General features: G+C 35.6%; 1 protein-coding gene across 4 annotated transcripts in view; it reads left to right on the forward strand.

The window, feature by feature from the left end:
- The window catches only part of Agl (amylo-alpha-1, 6-glucosidase, 4-alpha-glucanotransferase), a 73,867-nt gene that overhangs the window by 44,679 nt on the left and 3,795 nt on the right, over positions 1-25,393 (forward strand). For all 4 annotated transcript variants that reach the window (XR_009228584.1, XR_009228585.1, XM_058585453.1 and 1 more), the window contains exons 25-33: positions 4,984-5,086; positions 6,691-6,916; positions 8,391-8,502; positions 14,719-14,854; positions 15,825-15,937; positions 16,629-16,840; positions 17,966-18,063; positions 19,720-19,807; positions 19,910-20,043. Coding sequence is in view for 2 of the 4 variants with exons in the window: in XM_058585453.1 (XP_058441436.1) it covers positions 4,984-5,086; positions 6,691-6,916; positions 8,391-8,502; positions 14,719-14,854; positions 15,825-15,937; positions 16,629-16,840; positions 17,966-18,063; positions 19,720-19,807; positions 19,910-20,043 (1,222 nt within the window). In the remaining 2 variants the exon portion in view is untranslated. The remainder of the gene's footprint in view (positions 1-4,983; positions 5,087-6,690; positions 6,917-8,390; positions 8,503-14,718; positions 14,855-15,824; positions 15,938-16,628; positions 16,841-17,965; positions 18,064-19,719; positions 19,808-19,909; positions 20,044-25,393) is intronic.

Here is a 25,393-nt window from a genome sequence, read left to right on the forward strand (position 1 = left end):
GTTTGGAGCTCTGTACCTTCCTGTATCCCAATGACTCTTAAGTTTGGTCTCTTAATGTTATCGCATATTTCTTGGATGTTCTGCTCATGGTTTCTTAAAAGTCTTGCTGAGCTGTCTATGTTCTTTTCCAGTTGAAATACTTTGTCTTCATTGTCTGATGTTCTATCTTCTAAGTGTTCTACTCTGCTGGTGGTATTCTCCATTGAGTTTTTAAGTTGGTTTATTGCTTCCTGCATTTCTAGGATTTCTGATTGTTTGTTTTTTATAACCTCTATCTCCCTGTATAGTTGATCCTTTGCTTCCTGGATTTGTTTGCGTAATTCGTTGTCGAAGTGATCTTTCATTGTCTGATTTTGCTGTTTAATGTCTTCCTTGATACTCCAGATCATCTGAAGCATGTATATCCTGAATTCTTTATCTGACATTCCATCTGCTGCAGCTGTTACCTCTTCTAAAGTTGCGTTGACCTGCATTGCTTGTGGTCCTTTCTTTCCTTGTCTTTTCATACTGCTTGCGTATCTTTCCTGCAGGTGCGGGCGGCGGCTCTGCTCTCTCCTTATTCCAATTGGGGTGTCGTGGCTACCACGCCGGCAGGTCACTGGGCCTGTTCTGGGAGCTGGCGGCCGCTCTGTTCTGCCCCTACTCCAATTGGGGTGACGAGTGTACCACGCTGGCAGGCCACCTGGCCTGATCCGCCGGTCGGTTGCAGGTTTGCCTACCCTGCAGGCGCGGGTGGCGGCTCTACTCTGCCCCTACTCCAAATGGGGTGACATGTCTGTCATACCGGCAGGCCACTGGGCCTGTCCCGCTGGTCGGTCGCAGATCTGCCCACCTTTCGGGCACGGGTGGAGGCTCTGCTCTGCCCCTACTCCAATTGGGGTGTCGTGACTACCCCGCCTGCAGTACGCTGGGCCTGTTCCTGGCACGGGCGGCGACTCTGCTCTGCCACTACTCCAATTAGGGTGGTGTTTGTACCACCCCGGCAGGCTCCTGGGCCTGATCCGCAGGTCTGTTGTAGGTCTGCCTACCTTGGAGGCGCGGGCGGCGGATCTGCCCTGCCCCTCCTACCACGCCTGCGGACCCCTGGGCCTGATCTGCAGGTTGATCACTGGTCTGCTCACCCTGCGGGCATGGGTGGCGGTTCCGCTCCGCCCCAACTCCAATTGGGGTCACGTGACCACCACACCGGCAGGGCCTGATCCAGGCGTGGGAGAAGGATCTGCTCTGGCCCTACTCCAGTTGGGGTGACGTGTGTACCACTCTGGCAGGCCACTGGGCCTGACCCGCCAGGCTGTCACAGGTCTGTTTACCTTGCAAGCGCGAACGGCGGCTCTGCCCTGCCCCTCCTACCACGCCCATGTACCACTGGGTCGCGGGTCTGCCCACCTTGCGGGTGCGGGTGGCGGCTCTGCTCCGCCCCCTCTCCAATTGGGGTCACGCGGTCACCACGCTGGCGAGCCACTGGGCCTGCTCCGGGCGCTGGCGGCGGCCCGGCTCCTCCCCTCTGGCTCGACGACAAATTGAGGAGACTCGGGTGACTGTGCCTAACCCCCCCTACCAGGAGACCAACTGCTTATGTCACCGCTGGTATTGATGAAGTTCTCTCCTCCGCCGCTTTCTGATGACATCAGATCTCTGCCATGTTGGTATCCTATGCGAATGGCAGCATTTCGTTCCCCTTGCCGGGCAACCAAAGCAACGGGTGAGTCCTGACCGGCCCTCAGCAGGACCCGGACCGAGAAGCAGTTTCCGCAGGCTCCTAGCCCCGGTCCAGGGAAGTTCCGGGAGCCGGAACTCGGCCGCTCCGTGCTCGGTGTAAGCTCCTATAAGTGTAAGCTCCAAGAAGCAGTCCCCGCGGGCTCAGTTCCGGGAGCCGGAATTCGGCTGCTTAGAGCTTAGTGTATGCTCTGATAGGTGCAGGGTCCAAGAAGCAGCCTCCGCAGGCTCCGCAGCCCTGGGCCAGGGCGGTTCCGGGATGGTTCCGGGAGCCGGAACTCGGCCGCCCCGCGCTCGGTGTTCGCTCCGATAAGATCAGGTTCTAAGAAGCACCCAGGCGCTGAACCCTAGCAATCTGTCTGCAAGCCGCAGGCGAATTGCAGCCTGAAATTACCTGTTCTATGGCTGAATGAGGTGCGGTCAGTCGAAAACAGGGAAGGTGACGTCAGTTTACCAACATGGTGGCTGCTGGCCTCCTCTGTGGTCTGACCGGTGTGGAGAACCGAGATGGACCGCTTCCTTCCCCTGTCTCAAACCCAGAATTCAGCCCTGAGTACGGTGCTTGCGCGGCTGGCAGAAACTGCAGCGCTGTAACCCTACGTCTCTATCCCAGCGCGCGCTGCAGACTCTAGCCGCGGGGCGATTTGCTGAATAAGCAGTGTTACCCTCCGTGCGACAAACCTCTCGCGTTTGAGTCCCCGTAGCAGATCCTCGTGCGATGGAAATCCTTCCTCCAGGTTCCGGCGCACCCCACTATTGCTGGAAATTCCTAACAAGATATCCTTTAGCCGTCCTGACTTGTCGTACTCCCACACAGTGAAGCAGCACACGGGGGCAATGCACTCCCCTCGCTGCCATCTTCCTTCAAAATTCCAAAGTTTTAGCCTTTCCTTTTTAACAAAGACAGACTGTATATATTTTAGGATATACAAATTTAAAGTCACCTTTGAATCTCTCTATCTAGGTTTCATACAAAATGTTGAATGGGTTAAACTATAGGAATGCTGTCTGACACAGACTGCTACCTATATGTTAGCTGCTGTCATTGTCATCATCATCAAAGTTTGTAGCCATCAATCATGTATATCAACCATTATTTAAAAATACACAGTGTGGGCTGGGATTGTGCCTAGTAAGAGTGAGGAACTGGGTTCAATTCTCAGTTCTGCATGTAAATAAAGTCCACTGACAACTAAAAAACATATTAAAAAAACACTGTGTTTAGGGAAACTCTGTACTATCATTTTGGAGATAGCATAGAAAAAAATGTCTAATGTTGCCCTTTGTTCCAATATTTCTCTTTTTCTTCCTCCTCTTTTTCTTTCTCTCTCTTTTTTTTTGCGGGGGGGGGGTTCCCCTTTGGCACTGGGGATTGAACCTAGGGTGCTAAACCACTGAGCCACATCTCCACCCTTTTTTAATTTTTACTTTGAGACAGGGTCTCACTAAATTGCTTAGGGCCTCACTAAGTTGCTGAGGCTGGCTTTGAACTTGTGATCCTTCTGCCTCTATCTCCTGAATTTCTGGGATTATAGGCCTGTGCCACTGTACCTGGCTGCTTCACCATTTTTTGACTATTTTTTTTAGTACAAATAACAGCTAACAATCATATTTCTTCAAATGTTTTATAAAAAATCAACTGGACTGGGAATGTAAATCAGTGGTAGAGCACTTGCCTAACATGTACAAGGACCTTTCTTCAATCCCCTGAATCGCAGGGAAAAAAAAATAAAGAAACTCAAATCAGTTTAAAAGTAAAATTTTAGAATTTTTCCTATTACATATCCTATTTTTATCTTACACATAAAAGTTGTAATTACCAGGAATGTTCATTGTTTAGCATACAAAATCCCGTTTTCATCTGCAAAAAATTTTTATGAAAGTATAACACTTTTTAAAAATTCATTTATTTTTACTTTTCCTTTTTTGAGGGGGCAGGTACTGAAAGTTGAAACCAGGGGTGCTTTATAACTGAGCTTCATCCTAGCCCTTTTTTATTTTATTTTTTTTATTTTGAGCCAGGATCTCATTAAGTTGCTTAGGGCTTTGCTAAATTGTTGAGACTGGCCTCAAACTCGTGAACTTCATGCTTCAGCATTCCAGATTGTTGGGATTACAGGCTTGTGCCACCACACCCAGCCAAAATATATTTATTTTCAGTTGACAAACATTATATTTATTTATTGTATACAAAGTGTAACAGTATTAATTTATTTTAAATTAATAGGAAATTTGGTAATATGTTTGACTCCAGAATAATAGAGTAATATACGTATTTAGTTGGTTATCATTCAGGTAATCATTTCATATTTAGATTTATTTATTATTCTTAAAGACATGGTAGAATCTTTAAAGCATGTACTTAGTATCATATTATATTACTTTATATGTTAAATATTTGATTTCTTGCTTTTAATTTATTAAAATAAAGGTTTTTGTCTTTTTAAAGATACCTTGAAATCAGTTGTATAGCAATCTTAAAATCAATTCTCTAGCACTGGTTCTTGGGGCAGAGGATGTAACTTAGTGGTAAAGTGCTGGCATAGCATACAGGAGTCCCTGGGTACTAGTCCCAGAACCTCAACAAAAAAAATCTAACACTGTTTTCTAATCTCCTTTGGGTCTTCTAAAAATCTGGTAAATCAGATGTGGTGGTACACACTTTATTCCCAGCATCGGAAGCTGAAACTGGAGAATGCCTGCGCAACATAGAAAGAGCCTATCTCCAACAAGCAATCGAAAAATAACCTGATAAGAATATAGAATTGGGGCTGGGGTTGTTGCTCAGCAGTAGAGCACTTGCCTGGCATGTGTGGGGCCCTGGGTTTGATCCTCAGCAACACATATAAATCAATAAAATAAAAGTATGTGTCCAACTACAACTGAAAACCAAATATTTTTAAAAAAGAAGAAGAATTGCTCTGGTGGGGGTGGCACATGCCTATGATCCTATTGACTCAGGAGGTGGAGGCAGGAGGATCATGAGTTTAAAGCTAGCCTCAGGAATTAAGGCATGCTGACCCTAAGGAATGTAGCGAGACCCTGTCTCAAAATTAATAAAAAAGCCTGGAAATTTGCCTCAGTGGTTTTATATATTATAAATTTCATTCCATAAAAGTTGACATAACAGACATACATTTTGCAGATAATTTTAGAGAGTTTGCAGACACATTGTAACTTACTCTTCTACCCTATGTTTAGAGTAACTATTGTGTGATAATACAGTTTATTATATTTATATTTACATATATTTATCTTTTCTGTTAGGCTTACCTCATTTTTCTTCTGGTCTTTTCCGCTGCTGGGGAAGGGATACTTTTATTGCTCTTAAAGGTTTACTGCTGGTTACTGGACGATATTTAGAAGCCAGGTAAGAGATCATCTAAAAAGTTGCAACGTAAGTTTATGTCTTAATGTTTTCTATATGTTCTTCAAACCTTTCTTCTGATCCATCTAATCTCAACATTTGAGAGGTATGTTTTCCATAAATTTTTCAATGGTATTTTTATAAATGTTCATTGAAAAATATAAGAAAAATTTAAAGGAGGGAAAACTCTTTGAATTTACCAAGTTCTACTCATCCATATTATAGGTTAGGTTATGTTCAGAATTTGTAAGATTATTTTTATAAGATAAAATTTTTGATCATTTTATGTCTTTTATAATGAAGTTACTGCTGGCTTGTTGAGTCTTACAGAAAAAAAAAAAGAGATAGCAGCTTTCCTTCTGTTTGTTGCAAGCTTGTGAGCTCCAGTTTCCAGATTCAAAATGATCTTTTTTTTTATGTCACACAATAATATAAATGAATTTATTGGAGGTTGAAAAGAAAGTTCTGCAGCAGTGTGATTCAGAATGTTCCACAAACCAGTACTAACACCATCATCTGATAACTTGTTAGAAATGCCTATTCTTTGTGCCTATGGCAGACCCCCTGAATCTTAACCTGGGGATGGAGAGGGCAAGGTTGGTAGGAGAAACTGTATTCACATCATCTAGGTAGCAATCACCAACTGGAAGTCTGGTTAGGAAATGCGAAATGGAACAACTATTTTGACTACCTATACCACAGGGGTGGTTTTCCTTCCTCCCTTTGTAGAGGTGTTCATGGATCAGAAATCTTTTTATTCAGTTTTCATGTATATGACATTTTTCTGGAGGGTCAAGATTGCTAGAACTCTCACCTTTTATTAATTGGGAATGTCATGTGCATACGGACCCTTTTGTATTTTAGAAAACAAAACTTTGCTATTGTACTATTACTGGATAAACATTAAACTGAAACATAGAATTAATAAAATTTCTGAATGTTTTAGTTAAAAAGCATTAAAGTCTAGATGTTTTTAAATGACTTTTTCCAAGATCATACAGGTTGGCAAAGCTAGGATTTAGACCTCAGCCATATTATTTCTTAATTTTATGATCTTTCCAGAACACAACTCCATCTTACAAATGAGATACACCAAATCTTACATCTCATTTGGTGTATGATAGTAGAATACTATTTTTAAATTTAAATACCAATTTTTAAAATTGAGTGGTTTTTTTTAAAGTCAGCTTCTGGCCATCGGTTTTCTTATATATTTGCTTTGCTTTTGGTATGTTATAAAATAAAAGTTTATGCCTAATAATTACTTGGATTTTGAAATACTATGGATTTCAAAAGTAGAATCTAGAGCTATAAGGAACTTTAAAATCACCCAGCCCAATCCCTGACTACACAGATGAAAAAACTGTTCCAAAGAGGGAAAGTCACAAATTGTTAGAGAAAAAGCCAGGGCTGCAACCAAAATCTCTTACTTTCAATTCATTGCTTGTTTATCATATTATGACCGCTTTCTAAAAATATATACAAAAAGAAATAAGGACAAGTGAGAAAATACTTCCATGACACAGTCACCAAAAGTGAACATGTTTGTCTTCAGTTTTTAATAGTATGTTTTCATTTCAAATGATCCCTTCAATTCTGTTGTTTAGGAATATTATTTTAGCGTTTGCTGGTACCCTGAGGCATGGTCTCATTCCTAATCTCCTCGGTGAAGGAACTTATGCCAGATACAATTGCCGGGATGCTGTGTGGTGGTGGCTCCAGTGTATTCAGGATTACTGTAAAATGGTTCCAAATGGTGTAGACATTCTCAAGTGCCCAGTTTCCAGAATGTATCCAACAGATGATTCTGCTCCTTTGCCTGCTGGCACACTGGTAAAGAGAATTTATTAAAACATTTTTCTTGAAATATGACTTATTTCCTAATATACAGTAAACATAAAACTGCTCCTTGCCTAAAGAGCTTGTAACATGGTAGAAGAGATGATGTGTCCACATAAACATGGTCATTGCAAAGATGGACAAGTAGTACTATGTAGTCTCATAAAAGGGAGAGAGGAGTAGTAGGTGGGACTCAGGGAAGAGGACTTATAAAGTAACTAAAATTTCACCTAAATGCACTCTGAAAATGTGAGTAGGATTTTAGGAGAGTTTGTGGGAGAGTATGGGAAGACTTGAAAGATGAAAGGAACAGTGAAGCATATTGAGTTGAAGCACAGTTTAGGACATACTGCTCTGCCTAGTTTCAATTTCTGTGTAAAACACCTGAGGGTAGTGAGAGAATATGGAAAGGGTGAATCAGGTGTAGAGGGCTTTGTCAACCAATCCAGGTAGTTCAGAGTCTATCTTATGAATGATGTTGAACTGATAAACATTTTTGAGTGTTTTTCCCCAATAGGGAATATACAATAATACTACGTTTTTTGTCACTTCTGATCTGCTTTTGTTATCATGTATTCAATATAAGACTTCAGGGGTGGTGAAAACTGCTTCAGGGCTAGCATGTTTGTGTCCCCATGATGTTTATATTTATCATGAAGTATTCAAAAGACATTTGTCAAAAAATAATTCTTTATCTCGTTCCATTGTCCTACATGGGTTAATGTTATCAAGTAGGTATTTATTTTAGATCTATTTATTTTCTCAAAATTTGGTAAAAGTTGCACAGTATTTTTATGTGCTTCATACATTTTATAACTATATCAAGAATTTTTATATGATAGATTCAGATTTATTTACAGGTTTTTTAAAAAATAAAGTATAAAATATAATCAAATATATGAGGACTCTAAATTTCATTTTTTGTTTATATGCTTCACCTTATTTTTAAAAAATACAATTATATATCTCTCTATATGTCATCCTAAGTATTACTTTATTATTAATATGGGCAAAGAAAATTATCTGTGGACTCTTTACATTCACTGGGATATTTTCTGAAGTCATCACAGATTCCCATGTTTGAGAGTACCACTTTTGCACATAATTTAATCACTATTACCTATATGTGCAGAGGAGTGAGAATATTTAGGTGCTAAATGACAAGCTAAACTCATTATTGTTTATTGTTCTGATAGAAACTATTCAAGCTCATCATTTCGCCTATCTGCAAAATTACAAATTATTTTGTCACAGGCCTGAATATTTAAAACTACTAATGTTAAATATTCATATGACAGATTGTATTATTTTGTGTAGTGGGAGCTGCTGCTTTTCCCTGGGCCTACTCCAATCCTTATTTCTCCCTCCAAAGAAAAGTATGTGTTTTCATATTACTTAAGTTGTGGGATTTAGGAGAAGATAAGTATGTAGTTTCTAATAGAGGACACATCCATTCTGTCTCAAACAGGATCAGCCATTGTTTGAAGTAATACAGGAAGCCATGCAAAGACACATGCAAGGCATACAGTTCCGAGAAAGGAATGCTGGACCACAGATAGATCGAAACATGAAGGACGAAGGTATGGAATTTTAACTCCATAGTGAATATTCACTGATGCAGAGAAATTAAACCTTGTAATCATCCTCTCACTTTGCAGTAATGTGTGAAAAACCTTAGGATGTAACAATGAGAAAGATAACACTGTTTTTGATCTCACTTAGTTTTTAGTTTCTAGAGGAAATATGAAATTTCATATCATTCGAGTCAGCCAATATTAACAGTAATATTGATGGTTACAATTTATAATGATAACATCAATATTTTTTTTTAAAGAGAGAGAGAATTTTTTAATATTTATTTTTTAGTTTTTGGTGGACATAACATCTTTATTTTTATTTTTATGTGGTGCTGAGGATCGAACCCAGCACCCCGTGCATGCCAGGTGAGCGCGCCTCCGCTTGAGCCACATCCTCAGCCCCAATAATATCAATATTAATTGCCATGAATTGAGTCATTATCTGGTAGGCATTGTGCTAACTACTTAACCTATGTTGTTCCAATTTAATACTCCCAAGAACATTTGGAACAAGTTATTTTGTTTTCATTTTTACTAAATGAGAAAACTGAAGAGTAGCCTGCTCAGAACCACAGAGCTAGTAAGTGGCAAACTACGATTTTTTCCCTGGTCTCTCTCTTTGGCTTAGGCTCCTATAAAACAGTTTTTACAAAAAGGATATATGTATATCAAGTTAAAATTGATAAACTTTTAACTTCTTCTTCCTTATTTTATGGTACACAATCATTACTAGCCAATGCAAGGCTGATTGTTTCATTTTTCCCCTATTTCTCTTAGAGAATCATTCTAATGCATTTATTGTGTATTTATTTTTATAAAACATGTATTATTTTATTTATATGTCATTTTAATATTTTGTTAGTGCATTATAGTTATATATAATTTTGGGTTCATTTTGAGATAGTCACATAACCATTTGTTCCACTTCAGTCCCTAATACTTCTTCTTTTCTTCCCCTATTCCCTCCACCCATGTTCACGCCGCCATATTCCCTTTCCTCTACTCTACTGGTTATTTATTTATTTATATAGTTTTAATTGGTGATTTATAGATGTACATAACGGTGAAAATCATAATTTGGTTAATTGCATTCTACTGTTCCTCTCCCATCCTGTCTCCCTCCCCCTCTGCTCCACTGATCTCCCTTCAATTTTCATGGGATCTGTACCCTTTTCTTTTTTCCTTGTTTCTGGCTTCTGCATATGAAAGAAAACAGTATACCCTTGACTTTCTGGATCTGTCTTATTTCACTTAGATGCTGTTCTCCAGTTTTATCCATCTAATAGCAAATGCCATGTGTATCAATTTTTTAACTTTATAGTTTAGAGAGAATTTGAGATTCATAAAAGTTTGCAAAAAAGTGATTCATGGATAACCATGAACCACTCTCCCAGTTTCCCTTAGCTTTTCCCAATGGGGATGCCTTATATAACTGAAGTATCTTTAGGAAATTGACATTAGTGTGATACTGTTAACTAGCCTATAACTGTTAACTAAACCTGATTTGGTTTCTTTTTTTTACATTTTCTCATCTGTGTGTCTGCGTGTTTGTGCATATATGCTCACACTTGCATATATGTGTGCATGTAGCTCTGTGAAATGTGACTCCATGTATAACTTCATGTAACCACTACCACAATCAAGAAATAGAACTAATCCATCACCACAAAGGTCTTTGTGTCTGTTTGCCTTTATAGTTAACACCTACCCACTCTACTGCCACACTTGAACTCTAACAACTGCTAATCAGTTCTCTCTATATATGATTTTATTATGTTGGGAATGTTATGTAAATTGAATCATACTGCATATAACCTTTTGAGTGGTTTTATTCATTAATCATAATGCCCCCGAGATCCATCCAAGCGGATGCATGCATTGTAGTTTATTCCTTTTTGTTGCTGAATAGTATTCCCTCTTAGGGATGTCAGAATTTATTTAACCATTCATCCACTGAAGGACATCTAGGTACTTCCATTTTTTTACTAATACAACTAATATGAATATTTCATATGTAGATTTTTACATGACACATATGTTTAATTTCTCAGGGAATGCCCAAGGATATGAATCAGTCATATAATGAGTGCCTGTTTTATTTTATAAGAAATTGCCAAACAATGTTCCAGAATGGTTGTACCATTCTGGTTGATTTTCATCTATACTGAATCACCGTTTGTTGTTATGGAGTTTTGTTTTGTTTTGTTTTGTTTTCAAAGAAGTGCTAATGGTTGTGTAGACTGCTATACAATATTTGCATTTCTCTAATGTTAAACATCTTTTCATGTACTTATTTGCCATTCATCTTCCCTAATTGTGTCTTTCGCTTATTTTCTAATTGGATTGCTGGTTTTTTGACTGTTAAGCATTTTAAAAATATTGTTTCAAAATTTTTATTATAAAATGTCCCAGTTTAGCCATTTGTAAGTGTGCAGTTCAGTGGCTTTAACTACATTCACATTGTTGTGTAGCCATCATTACTATCCATCTCCAGAACTTTTTTGTCATCCCAAACAGAAACTACCCAGTAAACAATAAGTACTCATTCCCCAGCTCCTAAAAATTGCTATTCTACTTTCTGTGTCTATGTATTTAACTATTTGAATGTATTTGTCCAGTTTCTGTTGCTATAACAAAATACCTGAGGCAGGCCACTTTATAAAGAAAAAGATTTGTTTAGCTCAAAGGTTTGGAGGCCGAAAGTATAAGCTGAAGCATCCCTGTTGAGTTTGGCGTCTGGTGAGGACCCTCTTGGTTATATCACATCATGACAGATAACCTCATAGTGGGAGAGATTATGTGTGGGGGAGATCTCATGACAAGAAAGAAAGGTAGAGATTTAGGGGTCACAATCATTCTTATTCTTTGGAACCTAACCCACTCTGAAAGGCCGTCATTGATCTTTTCCAATGGTAATATCTCCAGTGACTCAACCACCTTCATCAGGCCACACCTCTTAAAGCTTCCAGCACATCTAAATCATAGTCTGTGTACCTCATATAATTGAAATAATAATATATTTGCCCTTTGTTTCTGGCTTATTTCATTGAGCATAATTTTTTTACGGTTCAACCATGTTGTATGTGTATCAGAATTCCAAAATTTCTAAAATGAAATTTTCCATCTAACATTTTTCAAAACTAGAAATTACAACCAAAATAAGCTGGAAGAAAAAAAAAAAACCCTCTTAAAACTTACAGAGATTCTCTTCCAGACTGTTTCCATGATTTTCATTAGAGAATCTCAATGGGATAGAGGGTCTTTATATGCCAAACAGAAATAAAGGACTTACCCTGGCTGTTCCCCTTGTTGGTAAGTATTCTCTCCACATCCATGGCTTCTTAATGAAGCAGGCCTACATTCTCAAACCTGAAAGGATGCCAGTCGTTCTGTAGGCATCTGTCTTCTGGCACCACACCGCTACGTGCCAAGTCTACAGCTGAGTTCCAAGAAGGCCATACATTTTTGAATTGCAAATATGTGCTAAGTATATAAGACAATGACTGACAGGAAAAAAAATGTTTTTTAATTACAAACTCAATCCATGTGGTTTATTTATCAGTGGAAGAAGTTAGAAATTAATTCCCCTCTCCCCCCCCAAAAAAAACCCCAGCAAATAGCAAACAAATTTCCTTGGAAATCAGTCACATGTAGAGTGCACCCTAGAAAAGAGAAGGGGCAAAACAGTTGCCACCCACTTTCATGAGTTTCATCAAATACTGGATCTATTCAAAGGTGAAGAGAAAAGGCAACTTTCAAAAAGGCTGTGAGGGAAAATCTGTTCCAAGCCTCTCTCTTTATTTAGTATGGAATCTTCATGTTCACATGGCATTCTTCCTATAGTTCACATCATCTTCCCTTTGGGTGTATCTGTGCCCAAATTTCCTCTTATAAAAATACCAGTCAGATTGGATTAGGGTCCACCCTAATGACCATTGTAACTTGATTACCTTTGTGAAGTTCAGTTTCTAAATAAAGTCACATTCAGATACACTGGAGGCCAGGATTACAATTTTTAAATTTGTGGGGAGGGATCCATTCAAACAAAAACAAAAATGTTTAGTTTTGAGAAGTATTTATATACTACTGATGGCATTCCTTTTTTATTTTTTTTTATTTGTATGTGACAGTGGAATGCATTACAATTCTTATTAAACATATAGAGCACAATTTTTCATATCTCTGGTTGTATACTGAGTATATTCACACCAATTTGTGATGGCATTCCTTTTTTAAAATAATTTACAGTCAGGCATGGTGACACATACCTGTAATCCCATGGCTTGAGAGACTAAAGCAGGAGGATTGCCAGTTGAAAGCCAGCCTCAGCAAATTAGTAAGGCCCTAAGTAACTTAGTGAGACCCTTTCTCCAAAAAAAAAAGAAAGAAAATTTACAAATGTATTTATCGAGATATAAAATATTCCTCCCATGCTCCCACTCCCACTCTAGATAGGGCAGAGGGTTGGAAGGGAAAGGAGGGGACATAGGTTATTAATGATGGTGGAATGTGATGATCATTATTATACAAAGTACATGTATAAAGATATTAATTGGTGTGAATATACTGTGTATACAACCAGAGATATGAAAAATTGTGCTGTATATATGTAATAAGAATTGTAATGCATTCCGCTGTCATATATAAATAAAAGAGATATAAAATATTTATGTTTTTATTAATTTAATCTGCTCCTAGGTATCTAGCCTATGAAATAATTTAAAACACACAAAAAAGTCATATTATATGATGATATTGATCATACCATCATTTATAATTATGTAAAAGGAAGAAATAGCCTTTATAATTAACATAAAATATTTACAATGACCAGAATGAAAAAATTACAAAATTATACCTCTGACACACAAATGTGAAATCTAGTAAATAAAAAATATTTGGATATAAGCCATTTATAAAAATATTACTGTATAAAAATATTAGAAGGAAGTATATGTCTTTTGATTTTAAAATATGATTATGGTTTTATAATTTATGATTTTAAAATATAATATTACATTTAAAATATATTAATATGTTAATATTAATATAATGGCACCATTTTTAACATAATGTAATGAACCTTTGAGTTTCTAGGTAACTCACTAAACTCATTGGCAAATATTGTATGTTCAAAATTACATTTTATATATTAATTTAAAATCATTAATTTATTATTTCTAGCAGTAACATTCAAATACTAACCCTGCTAACCCAAGTTAGCTGCTAACAATCACTTATAGTTCTTTTATCCTTCAGTAAATCAATAGAAATAGATTTTATATTTAAAGAACATATTTTGTGATATCTTTGAATTAATTTCATTTTTTATTTCAACTTACAGATAGTGGTATAAATTTTACCTCAAACTTAGTACTCAAATTAAGCAGATATTAACATTTGGTTATATTTTCTTCAGATCTTTCTGTTTTTGTTTGAAAAGAAATAAACCATATCAGGTATATCCAAAGCTTCATTTCTCCTTTTCTTCCTTCCCTCTCTAGAATTAATGACTATCTTATAATCAGGGTTCACTATTTCCATGTATATTTTTAATGCTTTAGACTTTTGTGTATTCAAGTATATGCAAATTACATGTGATCTATGTTGTGTTGTATATATTCAGTGTACTATAACATATACACTGTATAAATATTAGATGTATTTTAAAATTATACACAAATATGTGTATAATTTCATGAGTTTCTTATAGACCAGATAGACATGAATAGTTGTATACATTAGTATTATCTGTTTTAAGCTTTTACAGAAAAAGTTTTTATTATACATCTCCTTTTATGACTTGTTTACCCAATCATTTTGTCTTGGGTATTTTTGTTCACATAAATCTACTTCTTTAATTTTATATGATAGAGAGTGTTTCTCCATATATAAACAGCATTTAATCATTCCTCTACTGAGTGGCTTATTTTTTTGCTGATAAAAGCAATGTAATGATGAATATTCTTATAAGCATCTCCATGTACACAGGAGTAAGGATTTCCCTAGAGTATATTTAGAAAGAAATGTAACTACTGTTCAATTTTACGTCTCTAATTTTTAAGATATTACCAAGTTGATCTTCAGAATAGTTGTCGTGGTTTATTATATTCCTATAAATTATATAAATATTTTAACTAAAACATTAATTTTCATTTGCTATATATAATATGTACCGGTTATAGAACATTTGTTTTATACATGTTTTGGGTTTTTTAGGTTTTAATATGACTGCAGGGGTTGATGACAAAACAGGATTTATTTATGGAGGAAATCGCTTAAATTGTGGCACATGGATGGATAAAATGGGAGAAAGTGACAGAGCTAGAAACCGAGGAATCCCAGCCACTCCAAGGTAGTGTTTATTTTAAAGTGCTTTTGTAATTATGCCCTTTTTTTAAAAAAAATATTTTTTAAATATATATATTTTAGTTGTAGGTGGATACAATACCTTTTTTTAAAATTTTTATGTCATGCAGAGGATCGAACCCAGTGCCTCAGGCATGCTAGGTGCGCGCTCTATCACTTGAGCTACAACCCCAGCCTCTAATTATGCCCTTTTAATTTACCATTTCAGTTTTTAAAAACACATACTTGTAGAATCTTTTACTCTATTAATGATGTATTCTTCATAGTAAATCAATAAAAATCTGCCTCTCTTCCTCTCTTCTATTTTCTGACTCATCCTTTCTTTCTCCTTGTCATGCAGATATGTTCCTTTTGATATATGTTGTATAACAAAGCTCTCTGTTCTTTTTTTTAGAAATTATCAAGGTTTTAGCCTCTGCAAGTACTTCAAAATCAAGTCTTATGATCTATTATCCCAATGGTTAATATTTCATTGTGCATATCTTTTGTAAATATGAGCAACCATCAGTTGTTCTGTCTTTTATAAAGTCTTTTCACTTCATCAAAAGGGAATCTTTTTTCTTCGTGATTTTTTAAACTTTTGTGCCAGAATTTGTCATTTTTCTTTTTTTATTTCAGAAGCTATCAACAAATAGCTTCTTGTACTATATTAAGCTGAGAAGCTCTTTTCTTCAAATTTTATCTTCAGTCAGAATTATCTAAAAAATAATTTTTAAATAGTTGCTACTGGACTGAGGGGTGTAGCTTCCTGGTAGAACACTTCTCTAATTTGGGTGAGGCCGGGTTTCAGTCCCCAGCAAAATTATATATTCCTTATAAAGTTAGGATTTCTTAGTAGACAGTTGCTTTTATAATGAAATGGTTATACTATTTATCAGAATTGTTTATCAAATTACTTCTTAAAATAGTGCCTAAACAAATCCTACTTAGAGAATAAAATTTATTTTTAATTTTAGAGATGGGTCTGCTGTGGAAATTGTGGGCTTGTGTAAATCTGCCGTTCGTTGGTTGCTGGAATTATCCAAAAAAAATATTTTTCCTTATCATGAAGTTAGAGTAAAAAGACATGGTAAGCTGTTCCTTTTATTTACAAAGAAACTTCTAATACTGTCTGTATTTTTAACTATGTACTCATCATTTGATGCAGTTAGCTAATATTAGAAAACCATAAATTTCAAGAAGAAAGAAAAATAATTAATCTACTCTATGGAAATTGTAGAAAATCTAGTTACTAACCATATTTTTGATAGCAGTTTAAACTGAGGTAAGAAAAACAACATAGTTACTGCCTTATTGTGCTTTTCTTTTATCTTAGTGTGACTGTGAACAGGTTCTATTTTCACGAACAATTTTGAAATCTTTACATCTTTTTTGAGAAAATTCTGTCCCATTGAAATATTATTTGAGCCAAATAAATAATTTAAAATTTTCTAATTCATTTGTTAAAAGTAAAAAGAAATGGATGAAATTAATTATGTTTCATTTAAGATAATGTGTGTGAAATATTATTCAGTATGTAGTCAATATAAAATTATTCCTGAGCTATTTTATATTTTGGGAAGTACTAAGTTTTTGAAATCCAGTAAATGTTTTATATCACATCTCAGTTTAGGCTAGCTACATTTTCAAAAAGTGGACAATTTATTTCTCCCTAGTAGATAAAAAGTAATAAGTGTACTAAATACGACTTTTTGGCTCTTATTAGAGGTTTGAATTGCTTTAAATGTCTGAAACTGCCATGTCTTTTCATCATTTTCCAGGGAAAGTTGTAACAGTCTCATATGAAGAATGGAACAGAAAAATACAAGACAACTTTGAAAAACTGTTTCATGTTTCAGAAGATCCTTCTGATTCTAATGAGAAGCATCCAAATCTAGTTCACAAACGTGGCATATACAAAGACAGTTATGGAGCTTCAAGTCCTTGGTGTGACTACCAGCTAAGGCCTAATTTTACCATAGCAATGGTCGTGGTAAGTGAAGTGTTTGTTACTGTCCAAATTGTAATAGAATTTACTTAATTTATTTTTTATTTTTTACTGTTTTCATTGAACTTCAGAAAAGAATATTGCTTACTAGTTTTATATAGTCTTTTATAATTAAAAAGGTCTGCTTATCACCTTTAACATTTACCAATCAGTATCAAAAAATAGAAAACAATGGAAGATGATCAATGAAGTGTTTTCTTGATGTATTTTTCACATCCTGAATACATTTAGAAAATGATATTTGTGCAAGACACTGTGCTTGGATTTTGCTGTTTATGCCAAATCCAGCTGCTTCAATGAGCCCCTGACCCACCCAGTTGTCCTGAAAGCTAAAGATGTCTGTATTTCCAGTCATCTGAGCCACAACCAGTGCCTCAGCATGCTAGATGGGAAGTTCTGGAGTAGTGAATTACCAGGAGTAGCTTAATTAATAAATTATGTATAGCCAAGGATTCTAGAGTCTCTCCTTTTTAAATTCTGCCTAAACTATGAGGGCAATAAAATAGTGGTTTGTGTTTGTCCATGCCTGCCTAGCTGTTTCCATTTTGTCAAAAACATAACTAAGCATGGTATTATAAATTACAGTAGAATGAAAAACACACAGGCACACAGGACAGCTTTGGTTCAATGTGCATTTGATTTTATTAATCATTAACATTAACTGTAGGTCAACCACCAAAATTAATGCAGATCCTCCTCTCCTTCTTCTCTGTATCACAAGTAACTTTACACTGTCTACATTTTATTATGATCCTAGAAGCAGAAAGTGGGTTCAGATATACCTTACAGGAAACTCTTGTAAATATTATAAAGAATCAATTACATGAGTTGAAGTGAGTTCTATATTCCTAATAACTATGGCAACTTCCTGTTGATCTAGTACATTTTTGAAGAATACCCACACATTTTCCTAACTTCTAAGGCCTAGAACAAGGCTTCCAAGTTAGCATGATGGAAATAAATCTGGTTAGGCATCTACTCTTAAATTCTGCCCACACTGTATTTTTAAATATATTCATTCTTTTTCAAGATGATGATTTGTATATGTAGGTGGAAAGTAATTCTTCTGTGATGTGAAAAAGTTGTATGTTTGTGTTTGGCATTCATTAGGCCCCTGAGCTATTTACTACAGAAAAAGCATGGAGAGCATTGGAGATCGCAGAAAGAAAATTACTTGGTCCCCTTGGCATGAAAACTTTAGATCCAGAGTAAGTTGGAATCTAATATTAAGAATGTTGTTAGTATTATATTTAATCCAAATATATTAACACCAGCTATTAATTTTTCTTATCGATAACATCTCCAAAATTTCATTCAGACTGAGTTTTTAAAAGCGTCATCTGTACTTTCATTAAGCATCAATACTCAGAATGCCTCTGTCTTATTCTGTATTCAATAATCAGTTAGAGTTTTAGTTTTTAAACTAATGCCATGAATATTGTCTGATGCACATTTTTCTTATCATAAAGGTGGTAAATGATTATTATAAACATTAGAAGTCACAGATATATAAAGAAAAACATGAAATTACTTTAAACCCCTTTATCTAGAAGTAAGCATCATTATCATCTGATCTATCTGTGCATTTTTGTACAATTTGGACCATATGGGCATATACCTAAGAGAATTTATGCAAAACATTACATGGGGTCAATCCCCAGCACCACAAAAAGAAAAAAAAATCATTCCCTTGCTTCCTTTCTTCACCTCAATTCTACTCCTGAAAGGTGGTCATTATTTTTTATATTGTTTCTACTAATAGCTATTTCTACATTTCTAAAAAAAAGTATATGCTGCTGTTTTATGATATTTTAAGTATTAGCTATTATTCACATATAGTGATGACAGGTGAGGATTTAATTCTGTTCTCAATATTAGTTATCTCCATCCTTTCTTTGTAATTATACTACTCTTTTTACTTATATCCATAAATGATTTCATTTTTATTTTACAGTTGTGGGTTTATGCCATCATGTATTTCTTGTCCTTTCCAACTTTTTTTTTCTTCAGTTTCTTATAACCCTTCTGTTTTTCCTTTATGATTTTTCTTTAAAACTTGATAGTTGTTATCAACTTGCTTTCTGTATGAATTGATGACAGAACCTCACCTTTGTAGAATTTTCCTACTTTACTATGTACTCATTTCCATCACGAGATGCAAAATTTTATGTTTTTTCTTAACTACATTCTGAGACTCTCATATTTTCAGAGTAGTTAAGAAGCACTGATCAAAACTAAAACACAAAGTTTATTTTTGTGGCCACATCTATCTTACTTTAAAAAAAACTTTGTATTTAAATTAAATCGAGTATACATAGCCCTTGTATTATCTGTTGCAATAATTTTGTTTGCTGCATAAATATGTTCTACATACTATCAGAATGTATGTTGAATTGCTATTTGTAGTCTGATGATATGCCAAATATGATTTTAAAATAACTTCATGGAGAAGTTTCAAAAACAACCTTTATAATCTATAACCAGTAAAACCTTATCTATAATACTTAGTAATTCAATTTATTATATGGCCATTTCAATTATTATTCATATATTAGAGACCTTTTGAAATACTTGACTTTAAACCAATGGTTAGTGTCAAGCTAACTCCTGGAAGGCAAGATACCTGAATATTTAATATTTTTTATATTAGTCGGTATTTGTTAATCATTTCTGAACACATCGCTAAAGTCCTCTGGACTCATTATATTCTTATTTAAGGTTAAATTATGTTTTAATGCTGAGCTTATTCTATGAATTGGAAGATAACATGATTATTTCTCTTAGCATTGCTATTGAAATGTTTTTAATGCTTTCTATGATATCTGAGCTTCTTTTATTTAACTTAAGTTCCAATCATTTTGCAGTGATATGGTTTACTGTGGAATATATGACAATGCCTTAGACAATGACAACTACAATGTTGCTAGAGGTTTCAATTATCACCAAGGACCTGTAAGAATTTATTTTTTCTCTGAGTTTTCAGTTATTTTTCAAATAGTTGTAGATATTCACAGTTCTTTTTCTTTCCTTTACTTTTAAATTATCTTTTTTCAGGAATGGCTATGGCCTGTTGGATATTTTCTTCGTGCAAAGTTATATTTTTCCAAATTGATGGGTCCGGAGTGTAGTGCAAAGACAATGTTTTTGGTTAAAAACGTTCTTTCTCGACATTATGTTCATCTTGAGAGGTAAGTTGTCATGGGCATGTAATGTCTATAACTGGTGTGTCCTCAGTTCATTAGATATTAGGTAAACTAGGTTTCCTTAGGATTCATTTCTCTGTGCTCTAGGTATCCCAATTAAGCTTGAAACCTTTCTTCTTTAACATGGCATCGTGGAAATTTTACCTTCCCTTCATTACTTTAGGTAGTAAGTTACTTAAAGCTAAGGATTTGATATTGTATGATTTGAACATATGGAATAGTCTTTGATTTTCAAAATTTAGCTCGTATTTTTAGAATGTGGTTAGCAAAGAATAAATACAAAAAACAAAAATATTTGAATCAGGCCTTTTGAACTAGTTCAGGTATATATATATAAATATATGTATATATAACAATTTTCAAAAATGTTCCAATTATAGTTAAAATATTGGAATTTGCCTTTTGACTGTTATTTCAGAAACAGTTTCTCACCTCCTCTGTCCTACTTATTAGCAGATTAACAGTGTCAGAGTTACATATTTTTCTAAAATGGTACAAATTTCATCAAGTCTATCTTAATTTCTCAAATTCTAGATTATGCCTTCATTTTATTGCTCAGACTAATTATGCATAATTGGCATAAATTGTATCACCTCTCTTTCAAGAACATAAGGGACTTCAAACTATCATGGCAAATATTGCATGAAAATTGGTTTTCATTAGCTTAAATATACTCACAGAAAGCCCAACTCTGTCATTGCCCTGTACTGTTTCTGGGGGTTTTGCATTTATTTTCTCTTTGTTCCCTTTTATCTGTTAAAAGTAAGACTATCTGGCATGCATGGGGTCATTCTACTTTTACCTGTCATCTCATCACTTCAGACCTGTTATGAGACCTTGTTCCAGTAATTAATTATCTTCTCTTGGTATTCCACTGTATCTTTCCTACTGAAGCTACAGAGATATCTGTCAGCCCATTCTAAAACAAAATCCCTTCATATAGTTATTAACTCAAACCTGGTCCTGTCTCTCTTACCAGCCCATGTCCCCTTCAGGAGTAACCTCTTTTTTCTTTCTCCATTTTGACCACCCACTTAGTCTATTACCACCTTCATCTGGCTTTCGCCCTCACCACTCTGGCAAAGCCACTCAACAAGATCTCTCCTAGTTTCCAGACCCCATGACTTCCCTTCAGTTCTCTACTTTGAGCTGGCTATTGCTTTCCTTTTTTCATGAAAAACCTTATGGTACTATTAGTATTAGGTTTCCCTTGTTAACATGGTAGAACTAATGGTAATAACAACAAATGATATTCATTGATCACTTAACCATGTTGTAGGCATTATTCTAAATGTATGTATGTAAAATGACTCATTTAATGCAAACAACTATGTAAAATTGCTACTGTTACCATCATCATCATCTCCACCACCACCACATATTACTGTTATCCACTTGTCCACTTACACACTGTGTGACCATGAAGAAGTTGTTTAACTTCTCTAAAGCTTGGTTTTCTCATCTGTATAGAGTGAGATGGGATCTTTGGAGGTTGGATTGTTTCAAGGACTGGTATATTAACATATGTTACATAGACAAGATAATAAGACAGATATGAGCTATCATTAATTATCTTCATTTTATAAGTTAAGAAGGTGAAGTAACTTGGACAAAGTCAAACAGCAAGTAATCTACTTTAGCTTTTACTAAAATCCAGGCAGTCAGGTCCTCCAGGCTGTGCTCTTAACTACACTATTAACTCTGTTTACTCTTTCTCTGGCTTTTATTTCCAGCACCTAAATATGCTCATTCTCTAAAAATCCAAGGGATTTTGTTTGTTTGCTTGCTTATTTCTTGTTAGTGTTTTTGCTTTGCAATACTGATTTCTGAACTCAGGGCCACACACATGTCTGGCAAGCACTCTACCTGTAAACTACATCCCCTGCCCAGGCAGGCTTTGAACTTGTGATTTTCCTACCATAGCATCCTAAGTAGCTTGGGATACAGATGTGTACCCTGGTTGCCTCTTGTCCTTTCTAATACAGGTGTTTAGTGATATACATTTCCCCTTAAGTATCAGTTTATCATATTCCACAAATTCTGATATGTTGTATACTTATTTTCATTTATTGAAGTACTTCCTTTTCTTAAATTTTTTTATTTGTTCTTTTTAGTTTTACTTAACAGTAGAATGTATTTTGACATATTATACATACATGGATTATAACTTCCCATTCTTGTAGTTGTGTATGATGTGGAGTTACACTGGTTGTGTATTCATATATGAACATAGAAAAGGAATGTCTTCTGTCTTTCCACCCTCCTTGCCTTGCCTTCATTCCCCTTTGTCTAATCCAATGACTTTCTATTCCCCCACCCCTTATTGTGTGTTAGCTTAACAGAGAGAACATTCGGCCTTTGATTTTTTGGGATTCATTTATTTCACTTAGCATGATAAGTCTCTAGCTCAATCCATTTAACAGACAAATGCCATAATTTCATTCTTCTTTATGGTGAGTAATATTCCATGTGTATATATACCTCATTTTCTTTATCTGTTCATCTGTTGAAGGGCACCTGGGTTAGTTCCATAGCTTCACTATTGTGAATTGAGCTGCTGTAAACATTGAGGTGGCTATATCACTGTAGTATGCTGTTTTTCAGATCCTTTGGGTATATACAGAGGAGTGGGATAACTGGGTCCAATCGTGGTTTTATTCTAAGTTTGGTTGAAGTACTTTCTGTTTTCTCCTTTGATTTCATCTTTCACTCATGGGTTATTTAGAAATTTATTATTTAGTTTTCAAATGTTTATGAATTTTCCAGAGCTATTTCTATTATTGTTTTTAAAATTGAGTCTATTGTAGTCAAGGAATATACTCTGTGTGACTCAAATCCTTATAAACTTATTAGTAGTTATGATTCAGAATTTTCTGTCTAGGTAATTCATCTGTTTTCAGTTGCAAAGAATATATATTCTGGGGTTGGGGATGTGGCTCAAGCGGTAGCACGCTCACCTGGCATGCGTGCGGCCCGGGTTCGATCCTCAGCACCACATACAAACAAAGATGTTGTGTCTGCTGAAAACTAAAAAATAAATATTAAAAAAAATTCTCTCTCTCTCTCTTGAAAAAAAAAAAAAAAGAATATATATTCTGCGATCCTTAGGTGGCGTGTTCTAGAAATGTCAGTTGGTTCAAGTTGGTTGATGTTCAAATTCCTTAAGGGGTTTTCATCTCCTTGTTCTATGAATTGCTGACAAAGGAATATTGCAATCTCCTGCTGTACTTGTTTCTGTGTGCTGTTGTATATGTTTTTGCTCCAGGTGTTTTGAAACACTATTATTAAGTATATAAACATTTATGAAATCACCTTCCTTATCACTGATACTTCTCTGCTCCAAGGTCTACTTTCTTTAATATTAATATAGCACTCCAGATTTCTTTTATTTGTTACCAACATATATTTTTCCATCCTTATATTTTCAAACTATCTGTGCCTTCTCTGGCTCTGACATCCCCTGAACAGATGTCCTGAGACATAAATGCCCTTCCCATATTGTCTTACACTCCACACTAGGCAACCTCTTCATGAAAGTGCCTTCCTTACATCACTTGAGTTCAGATTACTCTCAACCACCCCCACACCTGTTGTGACCTCCACCTTCTTCCTTATACCTCTTGAGCGCTGACATCTTGCTTTGAAGTACTTGTAATCTGTCTTAGTCAGCTTTCTCACTGCTGTGACCAAAAAGACCTGACAAGAACAGCAGAGAGGAGGAAAAGTTTATTTGCGGGCTCACTGTTTCAGAGGTCTTAGTCCACAGAGAGCTGGCTCTATTCCTTGGGGCTCAGCTCCATTCCTTAGGGCTTGAGGTGAGGCTGAATATCAGGGCAAAAGGGTGTGGTGGAGAAAAACAGTTCAAGACATCACAGCAGGAAGTAGAGAAAGAGCTCTACTCCTCAAGGACAAAAATATATATCCCAAAGTCACATTCCCAGTGACCAACCTCCTCCAGGTACACCCTTCCTGCCTACAGTTACCAGTTAGTCCCTGTCAGGAGATTAATTCACTGTTTGGGTTAAGGCTGTCATAACCCAACCATTTCACCTCTGAATCTTACATTTTCTCACATGAGCTTTTGGAGAACACCTAATCTAAACCATAACACTATCCTTTCCTTCTTTTCTCCTCCTCTCTCTTATTGTAGATACCCCCTTTGTTCTGCCTGCCTAATGAATTTAGGGATGATTTTTTCAGGAAAGGAGACTTCTTTATACTAGTGTGGGTATGTTCCATGTACTAGTGTCCACATTTAATTGTGAGCAGCATAGTTTTATAATCTTATAATTTTAGTAATTTTATAACCTTGTTTTGTTTCATAATATCAGTAGGACCTTGTTATGGCCACGGCTGCCATAACAAAGCGCCACAAACTGAGTGACTTCACAGAAGCTGTTAAACAACAAGATATTGTGTCAATTTCTGCAGCCAATAATCTGAAATCAAGGCATGGGCAGGGCCATTTTCTCTCTGAAGTCATTAGGTCTGTGACAGCAAACCTTCAGTCTTCACTGGACATTCCTTTTGTGTGCATGTTGGTGTCCAAATTTCTCCTGTATAAGGATGCCAGTCATATTGGATTAGGGCCCACCTTACCCCAGTATAACCTCATCTTAACTAATCATATCTGCTGAAAACTAATCATGAATGTGGGCGATATAGTTCAACCACTTACAGATTACACAACTATCCAACTTCAGAGATTTGGCATTTCGCTCTGAAGTAACTTTAATACTTGGAGACATTTAAATAATTTTTCTATATTTTACATTTCTATTTGATAGATTTTTTTAAGGAATATAATACCAGGCTAGGGTCGTAGCTCAGTGGTAGAGTGCTTTTCTAGCACATGTGAGGCACTGGGTTCATTCCTAAGCACTACAGAAAAATAAATAAAGGTATATGTTCATGTACATATACCTTTATTAAAAAATGAATATAATACCTAGCTTCTTTGATAATACCTATCAAAAATAACTCATATTCATCTTATGGAATATTTTCCTATTTAATTATGAAATATTTCCTATATACAGAAGAATATTTGTAACACAGCTGAGCTCCAATGAAAAATAAGGAAATTAATATATTCTCACAACCCCACTTAAGAAAGAAACATTATGGGCTGGGGTTGTGGATTAGCTGTAAAGTGCTGACTTAGCATGGCGAGGCCCTGGGTTCAAAGCACCACATAAAAAAACAAATAGATGTTGTCTATCTACAACTAAAAAAATATTAAAAAAAGAAATATTACAAATTTCTGTATTTTTACTTTTTTGAAATTTGCTTCATATTTAAGGATGTATTTTGAAACTAAGAATAAATTAGATAC

Source organism: Marmota monax, unplaced genomic scaffold (genome assembly GCF_021218885.2).
Source record: "Marmota monax isolate L192 unplaced genomic scaffold, Marmota_monax_Labrador192_F-V1.1 WCK01_AAM20220418_F8-fsc00070, whole genome shotgun sequence".
NCBI classification, from domain to species: Eukaryota; Metazoa; Chordata; class Mammalia; order Rodentia; family Sciuridae; genus Marmota; species Marmota monax.